This window comes from Chlorocebus sabaeus, chromosome 8 (assembly GCF_047675955.1).
Source record: "Chlorocebus sabaeus isolate Y175 chromosome 8, mChlSab1.0.hap1, whole genome shotgun sequence".
Classification (NCBI taxonomy): domain Eukaryota; kingdom Metazoa; phylum Chordata; class Mammalia; order Primates; family Cercopithecidae; genus Chlorocebus; species Chlorocebus sabaeus.
In genome coordinates this window covers 119,315,900-119,337,254 of record NC_132911.1, presented here as the reverse complement: position 1 = coordinate 119,337,254, position 21,355 = coordinate 119,315,900, and the positions used below count along the sequence as shown (strand labels likewise).

The following is a 21,355-nucleotide window of genomic DNA, read 5'->3' as shown; positions in this document are numbered from 1 at the left end:
AATTCACGGTCAGCTTGAGAAAGTGTATTAGATTTTGTTACAGTTTGTAGAGTTTTATTGTATTATAAGGCCAGGGGGATTTCAAAACATGTTAGCTTTACTAGTAACCATTTTTAGGAATGATTAGTAGTACCCAGAGAACTAATGAAATAAATCCCTTAAAATATCAGTCATTTTTATCAACTCGATAGCTATAGCTCATTTGCCTCAGACCTCTCTATTGACCTAATGCCAATTAAGAAAGTCAGGCAAAGAGGTTATAAATAACAGGTAGTGAACATATTTTGCAATACTTGTAAGAAGAATCAGAAGAGAAATTTCCTGGTCCTTTAAATGTCAGAATGGCAATCTTATCAGTTTAAGGGAGATGTAAAGAACTCTTTAAACACCAGTTTCATCTTGGTAAAGCACTCTAAAAATTCTGTCTGAGTTTGTGAATTTCCACAAATAGAATTATTTCTGTGGAGCAGCAAATTAACCCAACATAATTATTATGCATAAAAGCTACATGCTTTGAACTGCTGTCTATTAAAGATCATTTCACTGTCTTATGTCAGATACACTCTGCTGTCAAACTGTGATTGGGAAGCAAATACGTGTTTTAGATAAAAGGGTTGGAAGTGAATAATGTCAGTATGTGAAACGGTGTTTTATAATTAGCAAGTAATATGAAGTTAATACCTGGATTTCCGGCAGGAGTTTCAGTTTGTTCACTCTAGGGACAACTTCTGAGGGAAGCTGATCTAGGCTGTCAGGAAAGCTCTAAAAATGAAAATTACTAAGGCCTATAGTTTGGAAGAATTCAGATTTTTAAACACACTTCCATTTCCCCCAAACAGTTATTTGTTAGGTTCTTGGTTATTTATAGTAAAGTTTATGTTTGGGTAGAAGGAGCTGGACACTTTTCCTGGGCAGTGATTTTAGAAGTAAAACAGATGTGTGAGCTATCTGAGTTTGAACTAATAGAACTAGAAATAAAACAGCTGATCCTCGACTATGCTGTCTGCTAAATCCTTGCAGCACACAACGAGGAAGACAAAGTGGTAGGAGAGAGCATGCAGGAACATAATCTTGTTAAGATCAAATTTTTTCCAAGATAAATAATATTGCTAAAAATAGAAAAAAGTAATCTGTGGAAAGAGTGTGTGATTATTTGAAATGATTGGATTTTGAAATGCATCTAAAGGGTTAACTTCAATTTGTGAGGATAACACTGAATATACTTGTAGGGCAAATGCTAATCTTGAATGCTTTGCACATATGCCAGATACTGATGCAGAAAAATGTCTGAAGATAAGTAACTTATTAATATCTTTATGCTGAAATAAATATTGAAGAGTTTTTCTATACGCATAAAATGAATAAAAACGCATCTGAAATTTCCTTTTTTACCCACAAGTTTGTGTTACTGAAATGCTGTTTGAGAGATTCTTTCCTTGGCGGTTAAACTTTGTGGAGGCTAAAAGCTGTGGGAGATAAAATGCTGACTATAGAATTTCTTTAATGCCGTTTTGTCAGAAACATATAGTAAGTTAATAGCCTGTGTGTGTTCTGATAAAAAGATGTTGGTAAATATGAGTATTACAGACAAATAATCATTCAATTTTAGGAATTATTTATATAAGTCCGTAATTTAAGCTAATTGAAGTAATAGATGAAGAATTCATTAATTCTTTTCAATTAAACTTGCTTTTTAAAAAACATTCAGAACAGTTGGTGGTTAATGATAGATTTACGACATTTTAGGCCAAGAAAAAAGTAACAGAAGCCAAAAGCAAAAGACTGAAAGAACTCTATGGCTTTGATCTATATTGTGGTTTGACGTGGATGGTTTTAAATAATTTGAATGGACTTGAGTGCAAATATGAGATATACAGTTGGGAAAAAGAAGTACAGTAATTTAAACAAATTCTAAGATTTCCAGTTTTAAGTGCAAGTTATTTCAAATATACGTGGAGGAATAATTGAAATGTAGACATGCTTGTACTGATAATATCCACTTTTGTATAAATTACATCACAAATGACTGAGTCAAAGAATTACAACTTTGTAAAAATACTGTCAAATAACAATGTTTCTTTGTGCTGCATAGTGGATAGAGCCCCAGCCGGATAATGGAGGTCACTGTAAATAGCCATCAGAAAGCCAAGACTGTCCTTTCTAAGTGTGGCTTTTATCAGATTCTCCTCCCAACACCTTGAGGTAGCATGCCCAGCCCTGAAAGCAGAAGACATGTCAATTCTTTACCAAGAAAACAAGAGAAGCTGTAATGGCTAGCTTAGAATTAATTGATTTGACCAGGATGTTAGTTTCCCAATTTTTCATTTATCTAGCATGTTCTATCAGTTGTCATGCTTAAATTTTTAAAAATAATAGATGCAGTATGATTGGTTAGCTTTTCATGTAATATTTACTATCTGTATTCAGCCACTGAGGCTGCCACAGAGACCAATAATACAAGAGATCGAGTTCTTTAACAAGTAATTACAGCTTCTTTCTTTTTATTTTTTTATTTTTATTTTTATTTTTTGAGACGAAGTCTCCCTCTGTCGCCCAGGCTGGAGTGCAGTGGCATGGTCTCTGCTCACTGCAAGCTCCGCCTCCCAGGTTCAAGCGATTCTCCTACCTCAGCCTCCCGAGTAGCTGAGATTACAGGTGCCTGCCCCCATGCCCGGCTAATTTTTTTGTATTTTTAGTAGAGATGGGGTTTCACCATATTGGCTAGGCTGGTCTCGAACTCCTGACCTCGTGATCCACCCGCCTCGGCCTCCCAAAGTGCAAGGATTACAGGTGTGAGCCACTGCGCCCTGCCAGCTTCTTTCTTTTTAATCTGCTTTATTATGCTTGTATTTAAACCATTGCTGAATGGAAGCCTGAATTAACAACGAGGCCTTTGCTGTTTCATTAGGGCTTAATGTGCTGTGCATTGGGTGTTTGCATCATCTTTATTGGGGAGCTTTTAGCACTCAGATCAGGTTATAAAAGTAGGAGTCTTGTCAAGTTGTGCTTCCCACGGGAAAGTGTTTATGCAATCCCAGGTTCAGATGCTCATGATATATTTGTTGCCTTTTCATATTAGTAAATTCTTTTTTATTACTGTATTATTCAGGACTCTAAGAAGGTAGCTACTGGTTTCCAGCTATTAAATTTATTTTGGCCCTTAATGAAATTCTAAGGCTAATAGAAGAATCACATGATTAACTTACGAAGGACTGTCTTATGTTTGAGCTAGGAGTGTTACACTTCTGTGTTGTAAATATTTTTTCAGAGTTGCACAATATGTCATGTTAGAAGCAGGAAGAACAGATTTTAGAGAGAGGAAGTCATTCTTCGGATTTGTATCTTCAACAGATTTAATTGTATGAGTTTATAGATCTTTAACATGTATCAGTACATCGTTTGAGCAGGGGATTACAGTTTGGTTTGAAAAAAATATATATCAGAGACCATTAATCTCATTGTGGTTTATTTTGACTTGTCTTGAATTTTACTTCTAAACATTTTTTTTTTGCTTTCACATTTTCTTTGATCTGGAGTAGGAGGGAAGTTGTAGATCTTAGCACGTTCTGTTTCTTTGTTTTTCCAAGTTGAGGACAATTTCAGTTTAGAAAAACTGGCGAATGAGACTTTAATCAATTCAGACTGTCTATAGAATACAGAATGTTTGGCATATGAACCCACACTTCTTTTTCAGGACTGTGTCTCTTTAACAAGTAATAAAGTGTGCGAAATAAGACATATGTTCACGCCAAGGCCATAAAGCAAGACAAAGGTCTGGTATTTACCCGGTTATTTTCATCAGTGGAGATGGCAGAGCTAAATAATGTAGCCACTCTAGTAGAATAGTTCAACTATCATTACTAATCCCTTTACCTGCATCTCAGTTGAATCTTTTTTGACCCTGTTCATGACAGTTGGTATCATCTTTGATTTTCGGTTTATCTGTTATCATTTAAAAGAACATGTATAACTTTATTGAATATCAGAATTTTTCTCTAGGCAGAATGTTTAGGAGAATAAATTGTGGTTATCAGTGGATCCAATCAAATTTAGCATTATTCAACTCCCAAGAAAACGTTCTACCTCTCCTGTGGCCTGCTCTGCTAACTATCTCAAGTCAGGAGACTATTCAGTGTTTTTTATTTCTTGGATCATTGTAATTACAGCATACGTGCAGCTGTTAGAAACACAGATATGTAAGTAGTGTGCCAATACGGGGAAAGTTTGGAGAGAGAAAGTTGTTCTGTTCATTTTCTGATTTCTTTCGTGGAGTCTGATTCTGACAGTCATTAGACCGTAGATCTCTTGAATTCTTCATCAGGTGATCCACATTTTGAAGCAAATGTTATACATTGTCAGAATATCATATAAACCCTTGTTTAATTTTAATTGAAAATCAAATGTAAAATTTATTTTTCTGTCTTACATTTAAGTTGATTCATACTTCTTTCATCTTTTAGCTTACATAATCAAAATTTGTACAGCTCCCTTATTTTTTTCCAATTTTGGATTTGCCTCTAATAATAACTAAAATTTACTAAGGGTTTCTTACATGTGTATATGGAGCTCAGTTCTTTACATGTGTTAATCAACTCATCTTCATAATGGCCCTAGAAGTAAACACTAACCTTGTGTCCATTTAAAAATATAAGGAAACAGCATAGATTAAAGTATCCTGCCCAACATCACAGAGTTGCATAAGTAGAGAGAATGGGATGTAAAGCAGGATAGACAGGCCACGGAAGCCTGTCTTCACAACCACACTGATATATGGCCTGGTCAAACATGAGCCCGAGTTTACTGCCAATAGCAAAGCAATAGAAGATAGGCCAATTGCATATAAGGGAGGAGATAGAAGACTGGTAAATCAGAGCTCTTTGATGCAGTCTCTGTGAATCAGATTGATTTTGGGGACTTTTGAGATTGTCTGCTATCTGCTCCGTGTAGTGTAATGCTACCTTATTTGAACTTACTAAGCTTCTAGTCGAAATCAGTAAAAAAAAAATTAAATTTGCTGATTCGTCTTTTTAAAATTACTGTGATTCATTTTCCCTGGTACTTTTGCTGCAGAAATTAGTTCTGGTAGAGCGAGTAAGGTGCAAATTTTGATGTAATCAATTAAGGATATAATGTTTGATCCCCAGATTAAGGGACATTTCATCCATGTGTTTGACTTATTTTGTACTCCCCTCATTTAGAGGACTTTGTTTTAGGAATTTATGATTTAAATGATGGTCTGAAAATTGTCTTATGCTCTTCTAGTTACCAAGCACAATTTAGTTTTTTTTTTTTTTTTTCCCATGCAGATTACATGTTAAGGAGATACACTCCATTCCCATTTATGTCTTTCAAGGCTATGTAATTAAGGTTTTATCCTCTGCCTACATTCAGCGCAGGAATGGGTGTGGAAGCAGTGAACAAGTCGGAATGCCTTTAGAGTGTCCAATTTGTAGTGTGCTGGGTTCTCCAGCCGTGCTTGGAGCTGTGTGATTTCATTGAATTCAGAAAGTGATAGACGGGTGGGACATAGTGAGAAGTTGGGGAATTCAGAGTCTCCTGGCCTAGCATTTCTCCTTTCACATTTAGGCGAACTGTTGATATAAGATTAAAGAATGCCTGCATCCTTTCATGTGTCCAGGAACATATTTGGGAATCATATAATAAATGATGGCTTGTTCCAAGACCTGTTTTTCCAGCTGATGGGAAGCTCCACCTTGGTATTCATTGGTACTTCAAAGTCAACATATGTAAAAGTGAAGTTCCCCACAACTTCCTTTTTGCCTCCTTTCTTCTTTACTCCTGTTTTCAACTAAGTCAGGCTGGAAATCATGGAGTTACCTTGAATTTCTTTCTGATACCATGCCCCAAACATTTGAGTAGTGTGCCCCATTGTTCCCTTCTTTATTCTTTTACTGTTACTTCTTTCAAGTAAATTCTTATGGATTTCTTTTCTGTTGTTCTATCTTTATCTTCCCCTCTTGTCTCTTCCTTTCCCATCTCTTCTCACCTCCCATTCTTTCCTCCTCCTCTTCATCTTCCTCTCCTTTCCTTTGATTTCTTTTTTTCTCTTTTTTCTTTTTTCTTCTTCTTTCTGTTTTTATTTCCTTCCTCATTCTCTCTTCTTCCTCCTCTCTTTTGCCTCTTTTTGTCTGTTCTTTTCTTCTGTCCTCCTCCTCTCTTTTTTCTTCCTTTCTGCTTCTCTTTTTTCATCCTCCTTCCTTTCTCTTTTTCTCCCTCCCTCTCACCTTCCTTTCTTCCTTCTTTCCTTTAATTTTTAAAAATTCTATTTATAGATGACTTGTCCTACATTTTATAGCAAGTATGGGACTACTTCTGTTAAAAAGCATATCATCTAATTATACTTCCTTATGTAAATATCAGCTCTCCAATAACACATTACCTTTCTACATTAAATCTCACTATTCTTCTAGAAGGGATAATAGTAAGAACAAGGCTAGCACATTTATATTACTTATTACATAGCAAGCACCATTATGTACCAGATTCCATTTAAAGATTTGATAATGTCTCAACCCTCCTCAGTATTTCCTGAGAGCAGCTTGCATTGTCTTATTCTCACTGTTGATTTTACTGGTTTTGTTTCCTTCACCTGAAATGCCCTTCCATGATCACTGGCTAATCTTCACATGTCAGCTCATCTGTCCACAGCTCAGTTGTTACTTCTGGGAGCCTTTGCTGACTCCTCAGTCTGGGTTAGGGGCTCTTCCTCTGTGTTGTCATAGAACCTGTTACACGTCTTAGCAGAAGCATGTATTCCACTGTTGTGATCTTTTTAGTTGTGAGCTTTTTGTGCTAAACCATAGACATGTTAACGATTTTGGACTATGTCATTCTTTTTGTATTTCCAGTGCTTGGCACATAGTAGATGTGTTAAAACAGTAACCCTCCCTGGAGGAAGGATGTTCTATATTTTCAGAGATTAGATTTTCTCTTTTCCTATTAAGATGCTCTTTAGAATACACGTGCAATTCTGACATATCTCCGTTATGAACCAGCAGCACCTGCAGGTTGGCTGCTGTAGAGGAGTGCTATGGGGAATTCACTTAGCTTTGTAACCCACTTGAACTGCATTTTCTCTTGCTTATTTTTCCCATAAAATATTGTCTTCCAAATTATTAAGATGGACTTTTTTATTTTTATTTTTGATATGGAGTCTTGCTCTGTTGCTCAGGCTGAAGTGCAGTGGCACGGTCTTGGCTCACTGCAACCTCTGCCTCCCAGGCTCAAGCGATTCTCCTGCCTCAGCCTCCCGAGTAGCTGGGACTACAGGCACCCACTACCACACCCAACTAATTTTTGTGTTTTTAGTAGAGACAGGATTTCACCACGCCAGGCTGGTCTCGAACTCCTGATCTCAGGTGATCTGCCCGCCTCAGCCTCCCAAAGTGCTGGGATTACAGGCATGAGCCACTGTCCCCGGGCTATTAAGATGGACTTTAAGATTTATTGGTACTCTGTCATCTGAAATACCAGATAACTATAGAAAAATTTATTCAGACTTATACTGAGTAAAATGAGAAAACCAGTTTAGGGTAAACTGTTTATTGCTATAATGCAAAAAGCCAGTAATAAAAATGTGCATAATGAGGAATATGTAGTATTTTCTTCTTCAGTGTGCCCAGTATAGGAGTTTTAAGTTTTGGTTTCTCCTGTATCCTACCCTGCCATTGGTTGGCTCTTACATTGTAAATCCAAATAAGGAGTTGCTACAGTGTCACTGATAGGAATAAACCTCAGAAATAAGCTATGCATGGCATGAGAGTAAGATGATGCCATATAATTAGATTTGTTATTGAGATTCCTTTTTTTTTTTTTTTGAGACGGAGTCTCGCTCTGTCGCCCAGGCTGGAGTGCAGTGGCGCAATCTCGGCTCACTGCAAGCTCCGCCTCCCGGGTTCACGCCATTCTCCTGCCTCAGCCTCCCGAGTAGCTGGGACTACAGGCACCCGCCACTGCACCTGGCTAATTTTTTTTTTTCTATTTTTTAGTAGAGACGGGGTTTCACCATGGTCTCGATCTCCTGACCTTGTGATCCACCCACCTCGGCCTCCCAAAGTGCTGGGATTACAGGCGTGAGCCACCGCGCCCGGCCTTGGTTCTTAAACATTTATTCTCCATCAAAAGTATATCACTGAAACACACTCTGTATTCTAGAATGTTTTTTTGGAAGCACTATACATGCAGAAAAATTCCCGACGTATATAAACAGATTAATTCTGACTGCAGTTATTTTCAGCTAAGATCGGCCCTTACAGATTTTTTTCAAGTTATTTGAAATATTAGTATTTGAACAATGATTTTTTTTAACAACTTAGCTTTTTATTTTTAAGCTTTTACCTCTTTGACTATCAGCCCATAACCTCAAGTTCTCTTAGATTAGTACCCTTATAATTGTCTCTGTTGCTATCAATTATAGTACTTGAAAATGAACCACATCTGAGAAAAGGTTTGTGTTTAGTTCAAACAGCTCTTTCTTTGCTGCGTTGAAAATAAGTACATGTGTTGAAGTGTCATTTTAAGAGCTCTGAGGCTTTAAGAAATATTTTCCTTTGACATATTATTTTAGATATTATTATTATTAGTTTTTACTCCATATTATTGGAAGGAAAGAAGGAAACTGAGATTAATGACCTTGAAAAAAACCAACCCTTTTATATTCTTCATTTCTACGGTAAAACATTTTTTTGTGTGTAAAAAGACATATGTAAGTAGATTATAAATGAAAGCCATGGAAAACACTTCATGGAAGGAACAGTTTTTAAAACTAGGGCTAAAATCAAATATAAAAAGCCATGCGTGTCCTTAGTCAGTGAAAAAGACTTTAAAATCTGTTCATTTTTGTGCCTTAATTGTTTTAGGTGTTTTTATATAACTTTAATTCACAGTCAAAGGACTCCATAGGTAGTCATTTGCTTGTGGATAAAAGATGCATTTTGTAGTTTCTTGAAGAAGGCCATGTATGTCAGGTCAAGTTAGTGGCAAGGGTACCATGAAGTACTGTGGCCAAGGTATCTCAGGTAACTCAGGGACCTTGGTGAGAAATTTTCATCTGCTCACCTCTGCCTTCGCTCATTCAGTCAAAATGCATTGAGCCCCTGCTTTCTTCTAGATGTGAATAAGACTATTCCTCTAGCTCAAGAAGGAATATAAACAGAAGCATTAGCTTAGTAACAACAGATTGAACCTTTGCATTTACAGCTAAGAATATTGATAGTGACAAGTGTGTGAGTTTGTCACTGAATGAATTTACCACTTCCCTTCTATTTAATCACTTTATCCCATTTGCAGGAAAAATGTACTTGAATGATTCATTTTGTTAAATAATAATCCTATCTATGCACATGTCGAGTGTGCTATCTAATATGGTATTCCCTAGCAAATGTGGCTGTTTAAATTTTAGGCTGGGCATGGTGGTGCATGCCATAATCCCAGCACTTTGCGAGGCCAAGGGAAGTGGCTAGCTTGAGCCTAGGAGTTCAAGACCAGTCTGGGCAACATGGGGAAACCCTGTTTCCACAAAAAATACAAAAATTAACTGGGTATGGTGGCGTGTATCTATTTTCCCAAGTACTCTGGAGGCTGAGGTGAGAGGATTTGCTTGAGCCCAGGAGGTGGAGGTTACAGTGAGCGATCGTGTCACTGCACTCTAGCCTGGGTGACAGAGACCCTGCCTCTAAAAAAGAAATTTTAAAAATATATACATTTCAGTTAATTACAAATAAATTAATGAAATGCTAAGAAAAATACATGAAAGTAAATTTAAAAATTAGTTCTTCATTTTTACCAAGCCTACTTGTGGCTAGTGGCTACCATATTGGCCAAGGAAGGCTATGGAACATTTTAAGCATCTCAGGGAATACTATTGGACAGCACAAATCTATAGTTCTCACTTGATCCTTATAATAATCCCATAAAATGACAAGTTGTACAGTATTATATCCATAGAGGCCAGGAAACCAAGGTGCCAGGAGGTTAAATAATGGATCTTTTCATAAAATTTGAGCTAGAGAACTTCCTCTAGAAGCAAATAAATACAGGCAGATGTAAATACAAATGAATAAAGGGTTTTATCTATAATTTTTTAATCTTAAAATGTAAAATTGTCTACCTCTTCAATATTATATGTCTAATATCTGTCGCAGAGTCTGACACAAGCCGAACACTTAGTTATTACTAATTAGAGGGATAAATACATGTAGTTTTTGGCCCAAGCAGAAATTACAGTTTAATATAATTGTAAAAATTTGGATATCATTACCAAAGGAACTGCTGGGTTTAAAGGGTTATAATTAAAGTTCTGGTTAGCAAAAGAAGGAAGTTTGAAAGCTGTGCTCTTTATTCTGCTTGCACTCTCTTTTTAGTATTGTCATAGATAAGAAGCAGTAAATTTTTCTACTCCACGTTGGATTTAGCCATTTGAAAAGTTTGCAATGTTCTATGAATGTGTAGGCACTGTTTCCAGACAATATGTTTCAATAAGCCATTGCTGCAAACACTTATTTTGCGTAATTGTTCTCACTGTATATTTGTTTTTACCCTAGAAAAGATAGATTTAAATAGATTTAAAATGGAGTATCTGGGGCATGCAAATAAAATGAATGTGGTCAATAGACACCAGTAGTGTCTCCTAAAATAATAAACTTTGTTTTACCGTAAAATGGCATTTAAATGTTGTATGTCAGTTATATTTCACTATGACTTGAATGTACCTCTAGTAGTATAGAAAGTATAAAAATTGCCACAAATAGAGCTTGTAGATTTTCTTTTTGAAAGAAAAAAGGAATAGAACACTGTCATTATGTTTTCCAAAACTGCTTTTTAAAATATGTAATTCTAATATTGTATTTGCTTTTAATAATATATAGTACTAATATTATTTGCTGATATTAACCAAAAAGGCAAGTATGTAACCTATAGAAGTGTCAGTATTGTTCTTGCCATTAAATGAGATCCGTGAGTTTTCATTTGCCAGCTTGACTTTTGAAAGAGCAGTCAATAGTATGAAGGTATTTATTCTTCAGCATAATTAAAATATATAGCCCTTAAAAGCTTCTTAAATAATGAAGTTGGCACATTTTCCCTGGGTTAAAAAAAACACATCTAGACACGTACACCAACTTCAAAGACCTAACTTGTTTTTTATAGCTTAGTTAAGCCTAAACCAAAATGCTTTACTGATAATTTTTCACAAAATTGCCTTTCTTTCGTAGTCCCCTTCTCCTGATAGTATTGATTCGTAGCCTGGGTTTTCTGAATTCTTAGGTTGTTTTTAAATAACAGCAACCTTTTTAGGATGTTGGGATGCTTAGTAATAATTTAAATCCACTTCAAAATCATATGTTTAGGGATTTCTTAAGTATATGTATGCTCTTTGTTCAGCCCTTTCAGTGTGGTCATGGCACATGAGGCTTAAAGATTGCAAAATCAAAGAAATAGTGATGATGCCTGGTGGTTTCTTGGGAATCTTGGTTCAACAAGCAGAAGTTCAAAGCATTTTATAATAGGGAAGCTTGGCAACGCTGATGCAATGTGAAAGCTTAAACAAGAAAATTTTTTCTCTCTAGATTTTGCACACTTTCTTTCTTTGCCTATGTTAAAGAAGAAGGGGATACATCTGAATGTATCCCTTTTGAATCAAGTTTAAGTTCCAGAACAAAGAACCTGATTGATGGCTATCCATTTAAATGTGTGTGTGTGTGTGTGTGTGTGTATATATATATATATTTTTTTTTTTTGCAAATAAACTTTTTCTTTACCTCCATTGAATTGGGAAATATATGTATAGATTTTTATAATATTATGAATTGTATTTCAGTGCAAGTTTTAGTTGCTTTAGTCACTTAAATGCTGGATTAGAATGCTCTGTGCTGTATACCTGAGTGTATGACTTTGAAATTTCTCACACCATTGAATGATTGTCGGGTTGCTGCCTGGAAGGGTGCCCCATTCTTAGCTTTCTGGCTGGTTGATACTCTGTCATCGATAGACTGAAATCTATGTGATTGGGTGGTGGCTATAGACATTGCCTAATGCGAAACATTACATCCTTTGATTAAAGGCCGTGGGAAACTTTTGTAAGTTCCTATCTTAATGTACAGTAAATGTTGAGTTGTTTATGTATTAATGCACATTTCTTAGAACTGTAATACTGGACATGAATTTAGAGGTTGCCCCAGTTGAAGGAGCTATTGGCCAGAGAGGTTAAGTAACTTGATCAAGGTCACATCTCTTTTTAATAGCAAAAAGAATACTTCAATCTTAGTCCTGTACAATAGAGGTACAAACATATCTCTCAGTGTACTACAGCAATATTATTTGCATTTCAAATAGAGCCTTTACATGATTTTGAGATGCCTGAGACTTTTCTCATGGAGTGATTTGGATATGAACAACTATCACACGTGTCATTTTTGAACAGCTGTTGAAGAAGGCAGAACATGATTATGCCACTTGCTTAATATATTACATCTGGTTGCTGGGAAAATTTAAAAATTCCCTGGTGGTTGGAAGAGAATTTTTTTTCTCCCTTTTCGGAGTATTTCATTCAAAAACTCTATTTTAAACTCTGAATTTTGGCTGCTCAGTGGTGGCTTAATTGTACTCCTATTGAGATACACACTGAGAATGGAGGAAGGATTTTACGTAAAGTGCCCTTTGAAGGCTTTCATAGTCCTGATTCCGTGTAATTTCATAATTTGGGAAAGAAAGCAGAGCTGTAGTTATTTTTGTGGTGGAATTATTTCATTTTACCATTCAAATATCTCCATGACCAACTCATGTGAGAAGTTGGGAGCCCTTTGCAATGAAACAGAACCTTAATCAAATAAGGCCCTGGAAGATTTTTCTTTTTTGTTTGTTTGTTCTAGATTGGGAAACATTCAAAATTCTTTATTTACATGGTTCTTCTTCACTAGTGTTTCCTGCATACTCAATTCATCTTTTTGTTTGTTTGTTTCACTGTGCTTTAATTATAAGGCATTTTGGGTGGTCATTTGAGCACCTTTATTTTACCTAAAACAGCGACCTCATCTTTGCCTGCAGCCTCATTGCTGTAGGAACTGAACAGAATATTTCATTGGAGAACATCTGCATTGAGTACTTTTTGAGCAAATGCCTCTAGTTTTGACAGTAACGCCTCACCTTTTGAAAAGAAATCCTATGTGGTTAGGATGCTTCTGTAGGAGTGTGATTTGAAGGAGGCAATAGTAAAACGTACTGTGTTGAAAATTGTTTTCTTAGTTTAAAAAATATATTATTCAGTCTTTCAAATTATAGTACATTTATTACTTACCCTCACCTGTTACTTTGGCCTACAGTGTATAACATAATGAGCCTCTCAAAGAGTAACTGTTGAGAAATGAAGAGTGAATTTATTTGGCTCTGTGATTATTCAAGTGATTTCATAATAAGCAGGAGTACTATTGTATTTTTTGATGTGGAATACTTGGCAGTACCCTCCCCCTCCCCTGCAGAGGACCCACTGAATTAATGACACCTCAGAAGTAAAGTCCATTTCTTCTTTTCTCCAGGTGACTTCAGGTGGAACATTCATTGGCATTGGACGGAAAACACCAGATTGCCAAGGAAACACCAAGTATTTCCGCTGTAAATTCTGCAATTTCACTTATATGGGCAACTCGTCCACCGAATTAGAACAACATTTTCTTCAGACTCACCCAAACAAAATAAAAGCTTCTCTCCCCTCCTCTGAGGTTGCAAAACCTTCAGAGAAAAACTCTAACAAGTCCATCCCGGCACTTCGATCCAGTGATTCTGGAGACTTGGGAAAATGGCAGGACAAGATAACAGTCAAAGCAGGAGATGACACTCCTGTTGGGTACTCAGTGCCCATCAAGCCCCTCGATTCCTCGAGACAAAATGGTACAGAGGCCACCAGTTACTACTGGTGTAAATTTTGTAGTTTCAGCTGTGAGTCATCTAGCTCACTTAAACTGCTAGAACATTATGGCAAGCAGCACGGAGCAGTGCAGTCAGGCGGCCTTAATCCAGAGTTGAATGATAAGCTTTCCAGGGGCTCTGTCATTAATCAGAATGATCTAGCCAAAAGTTCAGAAGGAGAGGCAATGAGCAAGGCAGACAAGAGCTCGAGTGGGGCTAAAAAGAAGGACTTCTCCAGCAAGGGAGCCGAGGATAATATGGTAACGAGCTATAATTGTCAGTTCTGTGACTTCCGATATTCCAAAAGCCATGGCCCTGATGTAATTGTAGTGGGGCCTCTTCTCCGTCATTATCAACAGCTCCATAACATTCACAAGTGTACCATTAAACACTGTCCATTCTGTCCCAGAGGACTTTGCAGCCCAGAAAAGCACCTTGGAGAAATTACTTATCCGTTTGCTTGTAGAAAAAGTAATTGTTCCCACTGTGCACTCTTGCTTCTGCACTTGTCTCCTGGGGCAGCCGGAAGCTCACGAGTCAAGCATCAGTGCCATCAGTGTTCATTCACCACCCCTGACGTAGATGTACTCCTCTTTCACTATGAGGGTGTGCATGAGTCCCAAGCATCAGATGTCAAACAAGAAGCGAATCACTTGCAAGGATCAGATGGGCAGCAGGCTGTCAAGGAAAGCAAAGAACACTCATGTACCAAATGTGATTTTATTACCCAGGTGGAAGAAGAGATTTCCCGACACTACAGGTGAGTCAAAGGGGGGTAGGTCAGGAGGAATATACAAATAAAATAATAGAAAAAATCCACAGAAAGAGGGCTGAACCAGGAATTGTTGGGAGTGATTCCGATGACTTGGGGAAGTTATAGGAGAAGACCATATAAAAGATCATCACAGATTTACAGGTGATATAGTTATAGCTGTGATCACTGTAGACTTTAATTTGATTCCTTCTTTTGGACTGTATGCTCATGTTTGATACTTGTTTTATACCATTTACTGATTGTCTTTTTAAATTCACAGTGATTCTAATAATGCTGATGAGTTTACTAATTTATCATAGTCCATTTATTTGTCCTTATTAAATATGACTCCACATCCTACATTTTTTTGACAGGGAAGCTCCCAAATGAAAGTTGCTATTGTAAATATATCCTATTCTCTATTCTGAGAAAAAATTTTGAGAACCTGTTGCTCATTTTTATTTTAAAATGAGATTATATATTCTTCTAGCTTTGAACAATTCTGCAACATCCTTGTTTGGCATATAAACAGTAATCCAAAGGTGAGAATTTTTGTAATATGTGTGATTTTGGATGTAGACTTGCTCCTCCAAGTAGGTAAAACTGCTTGAGTTATTCCAGATTCTTAAATGGATGTGGGATGTTTGTGTTTTCCTTCTGCTTTCACTCTATTCTCTTTATAAACATTAACTTTCCCAGTTAATCTTTTATAATATCTAGAGATAAGTATAGGATATGTGTCTTTATTTCATTTATGCATTCATTCTTCAATTAATTAATGTCAAAACTCCTATTGTACCAGGCATTGAATGAATATAGAAGAGAAGACATAGTCAGTGCCCTCATGGAACTTACAGTTTAGTAGGAAAGATGAGAAACTTAGATGATTACAAGAGTAGTAATTGTCATAAAAGATGAAGTACAAGGCAGTGTGTTCGAATATAATGATAACATAACCTAATATGGTAGATTAGGAAATGCCTTCCTGGGGAAGGAGCATTTAAACTGAGACTTGGTTATAAACAGGAATTAGTTCAGCAAAGCGTTGGTGGTACCCTGCATTTAGGTATTATTTAGTGCTCATTGGGTACTTTCTCATTATTATGCCTTTTGGCATCAAAGTAGGAAGTTTTGCTTACTCTATCAATATCCTAGTCTAAAAATCTACTCATTTCAATTTCTATACCCCAAGATGTTAAACAGTTTCTTCCACTCCTTTTAAAAGTTGTGTGTTAGTGCGAGTGTGTGTATGTTTTTTCAGTCACCAGTAATGAAGCAGTTCATATCCAACAATAGGCTAATAATGTTAGATGTTAATTTGAAGGACATCCCAGTGCTCACAGTGAATCAAAATGTTCAGAAAACACTTACTTGAGATTTACACTGTTTAATTTATAAGGTCAGCCCTGGGAAAGATACAGTCCTGCCGTCAAATATGTGTTCACACTTGCAATGAGTGTTTCTGGCTCCTGTGATGTTAGCTGCATGTTAATTTATTTCTGAGGCTCACAGACATTAGCTGCTTTCTGAGCTCTACCAGTGAAGATATATGCATATGTGCACATTGTTCATGTACATTTGTTGAGTGATGTAAAAATCAGATAGTCCATTCTTTTTTTGAAAAGGACAAGGACGATTTTGAGAAATCGTCATGATTTTCTTTAATCATGAGGGAACCAGCCAGAACACACACACATCTTGGACCTGCATACCCACATATGTGCGCACACACACACGCACACATGCACGCACACTCATTCTGATACATCTAGCTACCAGTACAGTTAGACAAGTGGTTTTTCTATTCATGCAGCTGAGGCATTGCTTGAGAATCTGTCTGGGATAACAGGGTTTTCACATGCTTTAGGTAAACAAAATAATCCCCCAAGAAATAAAATATGAATAAAACTATTACTGAATACTGTCAGAATTTAGTTAATATTCAGTGATGAAATAAGCTCTAGAGAAAAGAGAACTATTCTTTTCTTGTTCACCACTGATTCTGCACGATTTAACACAGTGGCAGGATGCCTAATGGGAGTTCAGTGAATATCTTTATGTAAATGAGATCCCTGTGAGTTTTTGACTTCACAGTAGTTATGAATAAGCTGAGATTTCCAAGGTGAGCTACATTTTAATCCTTCACTATTATATGGTCTTAGAACCCTTCTGTGGACCTAGGCTTCTATACCAAATGGGAGTTGCCTGTTCATTTTGAATTTAAGTCAACTTCTCAGCATTTTATTAGCTAAAAATTTAAATAACACTTGTCCATAGGGCATTAAAATATTCTTGCACTTATGTTTAAATCCTGATATAGTTTGGCTGACCACAGATCCTTTAAGGTGCTGAGTAGTTTATTGCTCATCTGTTTCTGAGTTCTTACAGAGATATTTGAAATTTGGAGCCTTCTGATTTCAGAAGTCACAGCTTAGCAGGAAAGATAAAGAAACTCTACTGAAAGCTGAACAGTAATAGCGGCCCCAGAGATGTGAAAGGACATAGTCATGTGGATGTTCAGAACTTGATCTGCTATCAAAGCATTTTCCAAAAATGCCCCATTTTTAAGATAGAATAAGAGGACAAGTTTACCTTATCACATAGTATCTGTATAATTAAATTTGTTTACTCAGATTATTCATGTTGGGAAACTTCTGCCATAATTCTATGTTATTTCTGTGAAATATTCTAGGCTTTTGAGTGCTTTATATAGAAGACTTAACAGTGTAGTAAAAATCAGCATAAGCCATGAACTGTACAACATGTGAAATCATTTAGCTATAAAATGACTATAGCTGAGAAGCAGAAGAGTTGATCTAGAGCTCTGATCGAAAGACCTCGGTGTCGATTCCATGGCATGGGTGTTTTCTTTAAGAACTAAGTTAAACTTGGTGGAACTGTAAACATGATCTAGTCAGCAACAGGGATTTGGTCCATTCTCTTAATGTTTAGCATTTACCTGTGATACCCCTAACTCAGATCATAACTGGGTTATTATATTCCACCTATAAATGGTTTTCTCACTGCATTTCTATTATTATTTATCATTTAATTCAATTTTGTACCTGCTCTCTATTGACTGCTACTTTTCTTATCAAAATTTTCAGTGTTATAACTTAGGTTTTTGGCATAAATAGGAGGATTACTTCCCTACAAAACAACTATACAAGATAAAACGTATTTTGTAATGCATTGCCAGACTTCTACAAAGTAAGAAAAATTTTTGGAGCCTTTGTTCTACCTTTCATGAAGAGTGCACTAAACACAGAGTAGGGAGAAGTGAAGGGTAAGCTTGGAATGTGAGGTTACACTGAGGGCAAATGCCGATGTCGATGTTGCATTTGATCAGAAGACTACGCCTGGAGTTACTCATAGAGAGAAGGAGAGAGAAGGAGTTGAATCTGAGTTTTGCTTTAAGCTTAGATCTTGAAGTGGCTAGGATTTTTACATTAGTCCTCCCTCTGACTTCTGACATAATTAAACACAAATTTGTCTACAGAAAAGTACTCCAATTTTTACCTCCCAGATATTGATGGATGCAGATAAATCTTATATGAGCTCACTATGATGAAAATTCACCATATGGACAGGAAAATAAGCCACCATATGTGAAATCAGTAGAAAACACAAATAATAGATGTAGCTAGATACCCAGTCACTTTAGATACAGGAATTTTCAATTATAAAATACAAATAAGCATTCAAAGATATGAAAGTTACAATTAAAAATGATCAAGCAACATGAGACTAGATGAACAGGCACTTCTCAAAAGAAGATATTTATGCTGCCAACAACCATGAAAAACTGCTCGTCATCACTGTTCATTAGAGAAATGTAAATCAAAAACACAACAAGATACCATCTCACGCCAGTTAGAATGGCGATCATTAAAAAGTCAGGAAACAGATGCTGGCGAGGGTGTGGAGAAATAGGAACACTTTTACACTGTAGGTGGGAGTTTAAATTAGTTCAACCATTGTGGAAGACTGTGTAACAATTTCTCAAGGATCTAGAACCAGAAATGCCAATTGACCCCAGCAATCCCTTTACTGGGTATATACCCAAAGGATTGTAAATCATTCTGCTATAAAGACACATGCACATGTATGTTTATTGTACCACTGTTCACAATAACAAAGGCTTGGAACCAACTCAAATACCCACCAATGATAGATTGGATAAAGAAAATGTGGCACATATACACCATGGAATACTATGCAGCCATAAAAATGAATGAGTTCATGTCCTTTGCAGGGACATGGATGGAGCCGGAAACCATTATTCTCAGCAAACTAACACAGGAACAGAAAACCAAACACCGCATGTTCTCACCTACAAGTGGGAGTTGAACAATGAGAACACATGGACACAGGGAGGGGAACGTCACACACTGGGGCTTGTTGGGGAGTCGGGGTCAAGGGGAGGGAGAGCATTAGGACAAATACCTAATGCATGGGTCTTAAAACCTAGATAATGGGTTGATAGGTGCAGCAAACCACCATGGCACGTGTATACCTATGTAACAAACCTACACGTTCTGCACATGTACTCCAGAACTTAAAGTAAAATTTTAAAAAAAATCAAGATCACCAAAAAATTAACAAATAACATTGTTTTAATTGAGAAATATTAACTCTTTAAACTTAAAACATATGGATTGATTAAACTACATATTAGACAATTAAAGAGAGCAAATGGATTAATCAGGATGAGGCGTTAGAATAAGAGAGAGCAAAGAGATGCAAAATATTAATGACATATAGTAAGATATGGAATATAATGAGCTCTTCTAATATGCATCTAATCAGTGTCCCAGAAGAAAGAAAATATAGAGAATAGAGAGTAGGTAATCAGTATTTGAGGAGAAAATGGAAAAAGATTTTCTAGAACTAATGAAAGACATAAATACTCAGATACGAAGAAGCGTAGCATATACTAAACAGGATGATGTATACAAATAAATTCAGTTACACACACATGTAGCCAAAGTGAGAATGCCAAGGCAGAGACATCTTTGAGAGCAACTGTCGACTAACAAGAAACAAACTATTCAGAAAAGACGTTTAGGTTGACAGACTTTTTATTAGCAACAATGGAAACTGGAGGAAGGAGGAATATTATTCAGAGTTTTGAAAAAACACCAGATAGTCAACCTTGTATTATGTGACCATCAAAGCTCTCTCCCAAGAATAAGAGCAAAGCAAAGACATTTTCTGATAAGTGAAGACTAGGGAAACATCTGAGCAAATCTAAACAAACATTGCCAATCTCGTTTATGCAGTTAAAAAAGGAACAGACTAGGTGGGGCACAGTGGCTCACACCTGTAATCCCAGTATGTGGGAGGCCAAGGCTTGAACCCAGGAGTTTGAGATCAGCCTGGGCAGCATACCAAGATCTCATCTATATATAAACAACAAAAAGATCTGAGTATAGTGGTGATTACCTGTGGTCCCAGCTATTCAGGTGCTAACATGGGAGGATCACTTAAGCCCAGGAGGTCGAGGCTCAGTGAGCCATGATCATGCCACTGGCCTGGGCGACAAAGACTAAGGTGAGTTAGTGAGCTAGGACTTTGTTATACATACTTGGAAAAATTTAAGGATAACTAATGAAAGAATAGGAAATAAATACATAACTTCCAAAACTATAGAGGAGAAAAAAAATGGAATAATGAAATAAAGAACACCCATAAAATTCAATTAACTTTTTAAAAAAAGGTGAGAAAATATGTGGGAAAAGTTAGACATATAGACTTTTTAAAGTAAAATCTACAAAAATTGCTGATATCAAAAGTCAACGTGTGTGTGTTAAACTTTTCCACTGAAAAGATATCAGATGATATTAAAAAAAAAATTGTAACTATATCCTGCATACTGGATATACATCTGAAACATAAGTCTCTGGATGTTCAAAAGAAGAGAATAGACTTAGTTATACCAGTAAATATAAACTAAAGGAAAATTGAGGTATCTTTATTAATCTCATACATTTTAAGATTTTATTACAAACAACATATGGAGGAAAGAAGGGATCATTACATACTAAGAGGTTTAACTTCTTCAGAAGATACACTGGTTCTAAATACATAACATGTAAATACAAATAAGTAAAGCAAAAAGTGATAGAGGAACTACAGGGAAAACGTGACACACCACAATCACAATGATAAAGTTTTAAGAGAACTCCTTGTTAAAAGTTAGGCACAAAACATTTTTCAAAATTGAAAATATTTGAAAAACAAATTACCAAACCTGATTTAATAAAAATATACAAATTCTGTACCAAACAATTAGAGAATGTACATGCTTTTAAAGCACATATATGTTTCAGTTATATAAACTGAAACATATTACGTCAAAAAGAAATTACATTTCAAAAACCAGTATCTCATAGAATATATCCTTTGACTCAGTGCAATGAAATTAGACCTCAGTAACAAAAAGCTAAGGATTGATAAAGTTATACAGGGCCAATTCTAACCAAACAAAAAAAGAGAGATTATTAATCTCAGAAAACATAGATTTTACAATAAAACATCTTATAAGGGATAGAAGTGGTCAGAACATACTACTTTGGAAGGCAAATTTGGCAAAATTTGGCAATATCAGATGTTCATATTCCCAGTGACTACATAATTTTACTTTTCAGAAGAAAACTTTTTGCATGGGTTTGCTAGGAA

The 21,355-nt window shown here is 36.2% G+C and overlaps 1 protein-coding gene across 6 annotated transcripts in view; it reads left to right on the top strand.

Annotated features, from left to right (window-relative positions):
- TRPS1 (transcriptional repressor GATA binding 1) overlaps positions 1–21,355 on the top strand; it is a 260,386-nt gene that overhangs the window by 51,719 nt on the left and 187,312 nt on the right. For all 6 annotated transcript variants that reach the window (XM_008001399.3, XM_008001403.3, XM_073018321.1 and 3 more), the window contains one exon: positions 13,551–14,680. In XM_008001399.3, the coding sequence (XP_007999590.2) occupies positions 13,551–14,680 (1,130 nt within the window). The remainder of the gene's footprint in view (positions 1–13,550; positions 14,681–21,355) is intronic.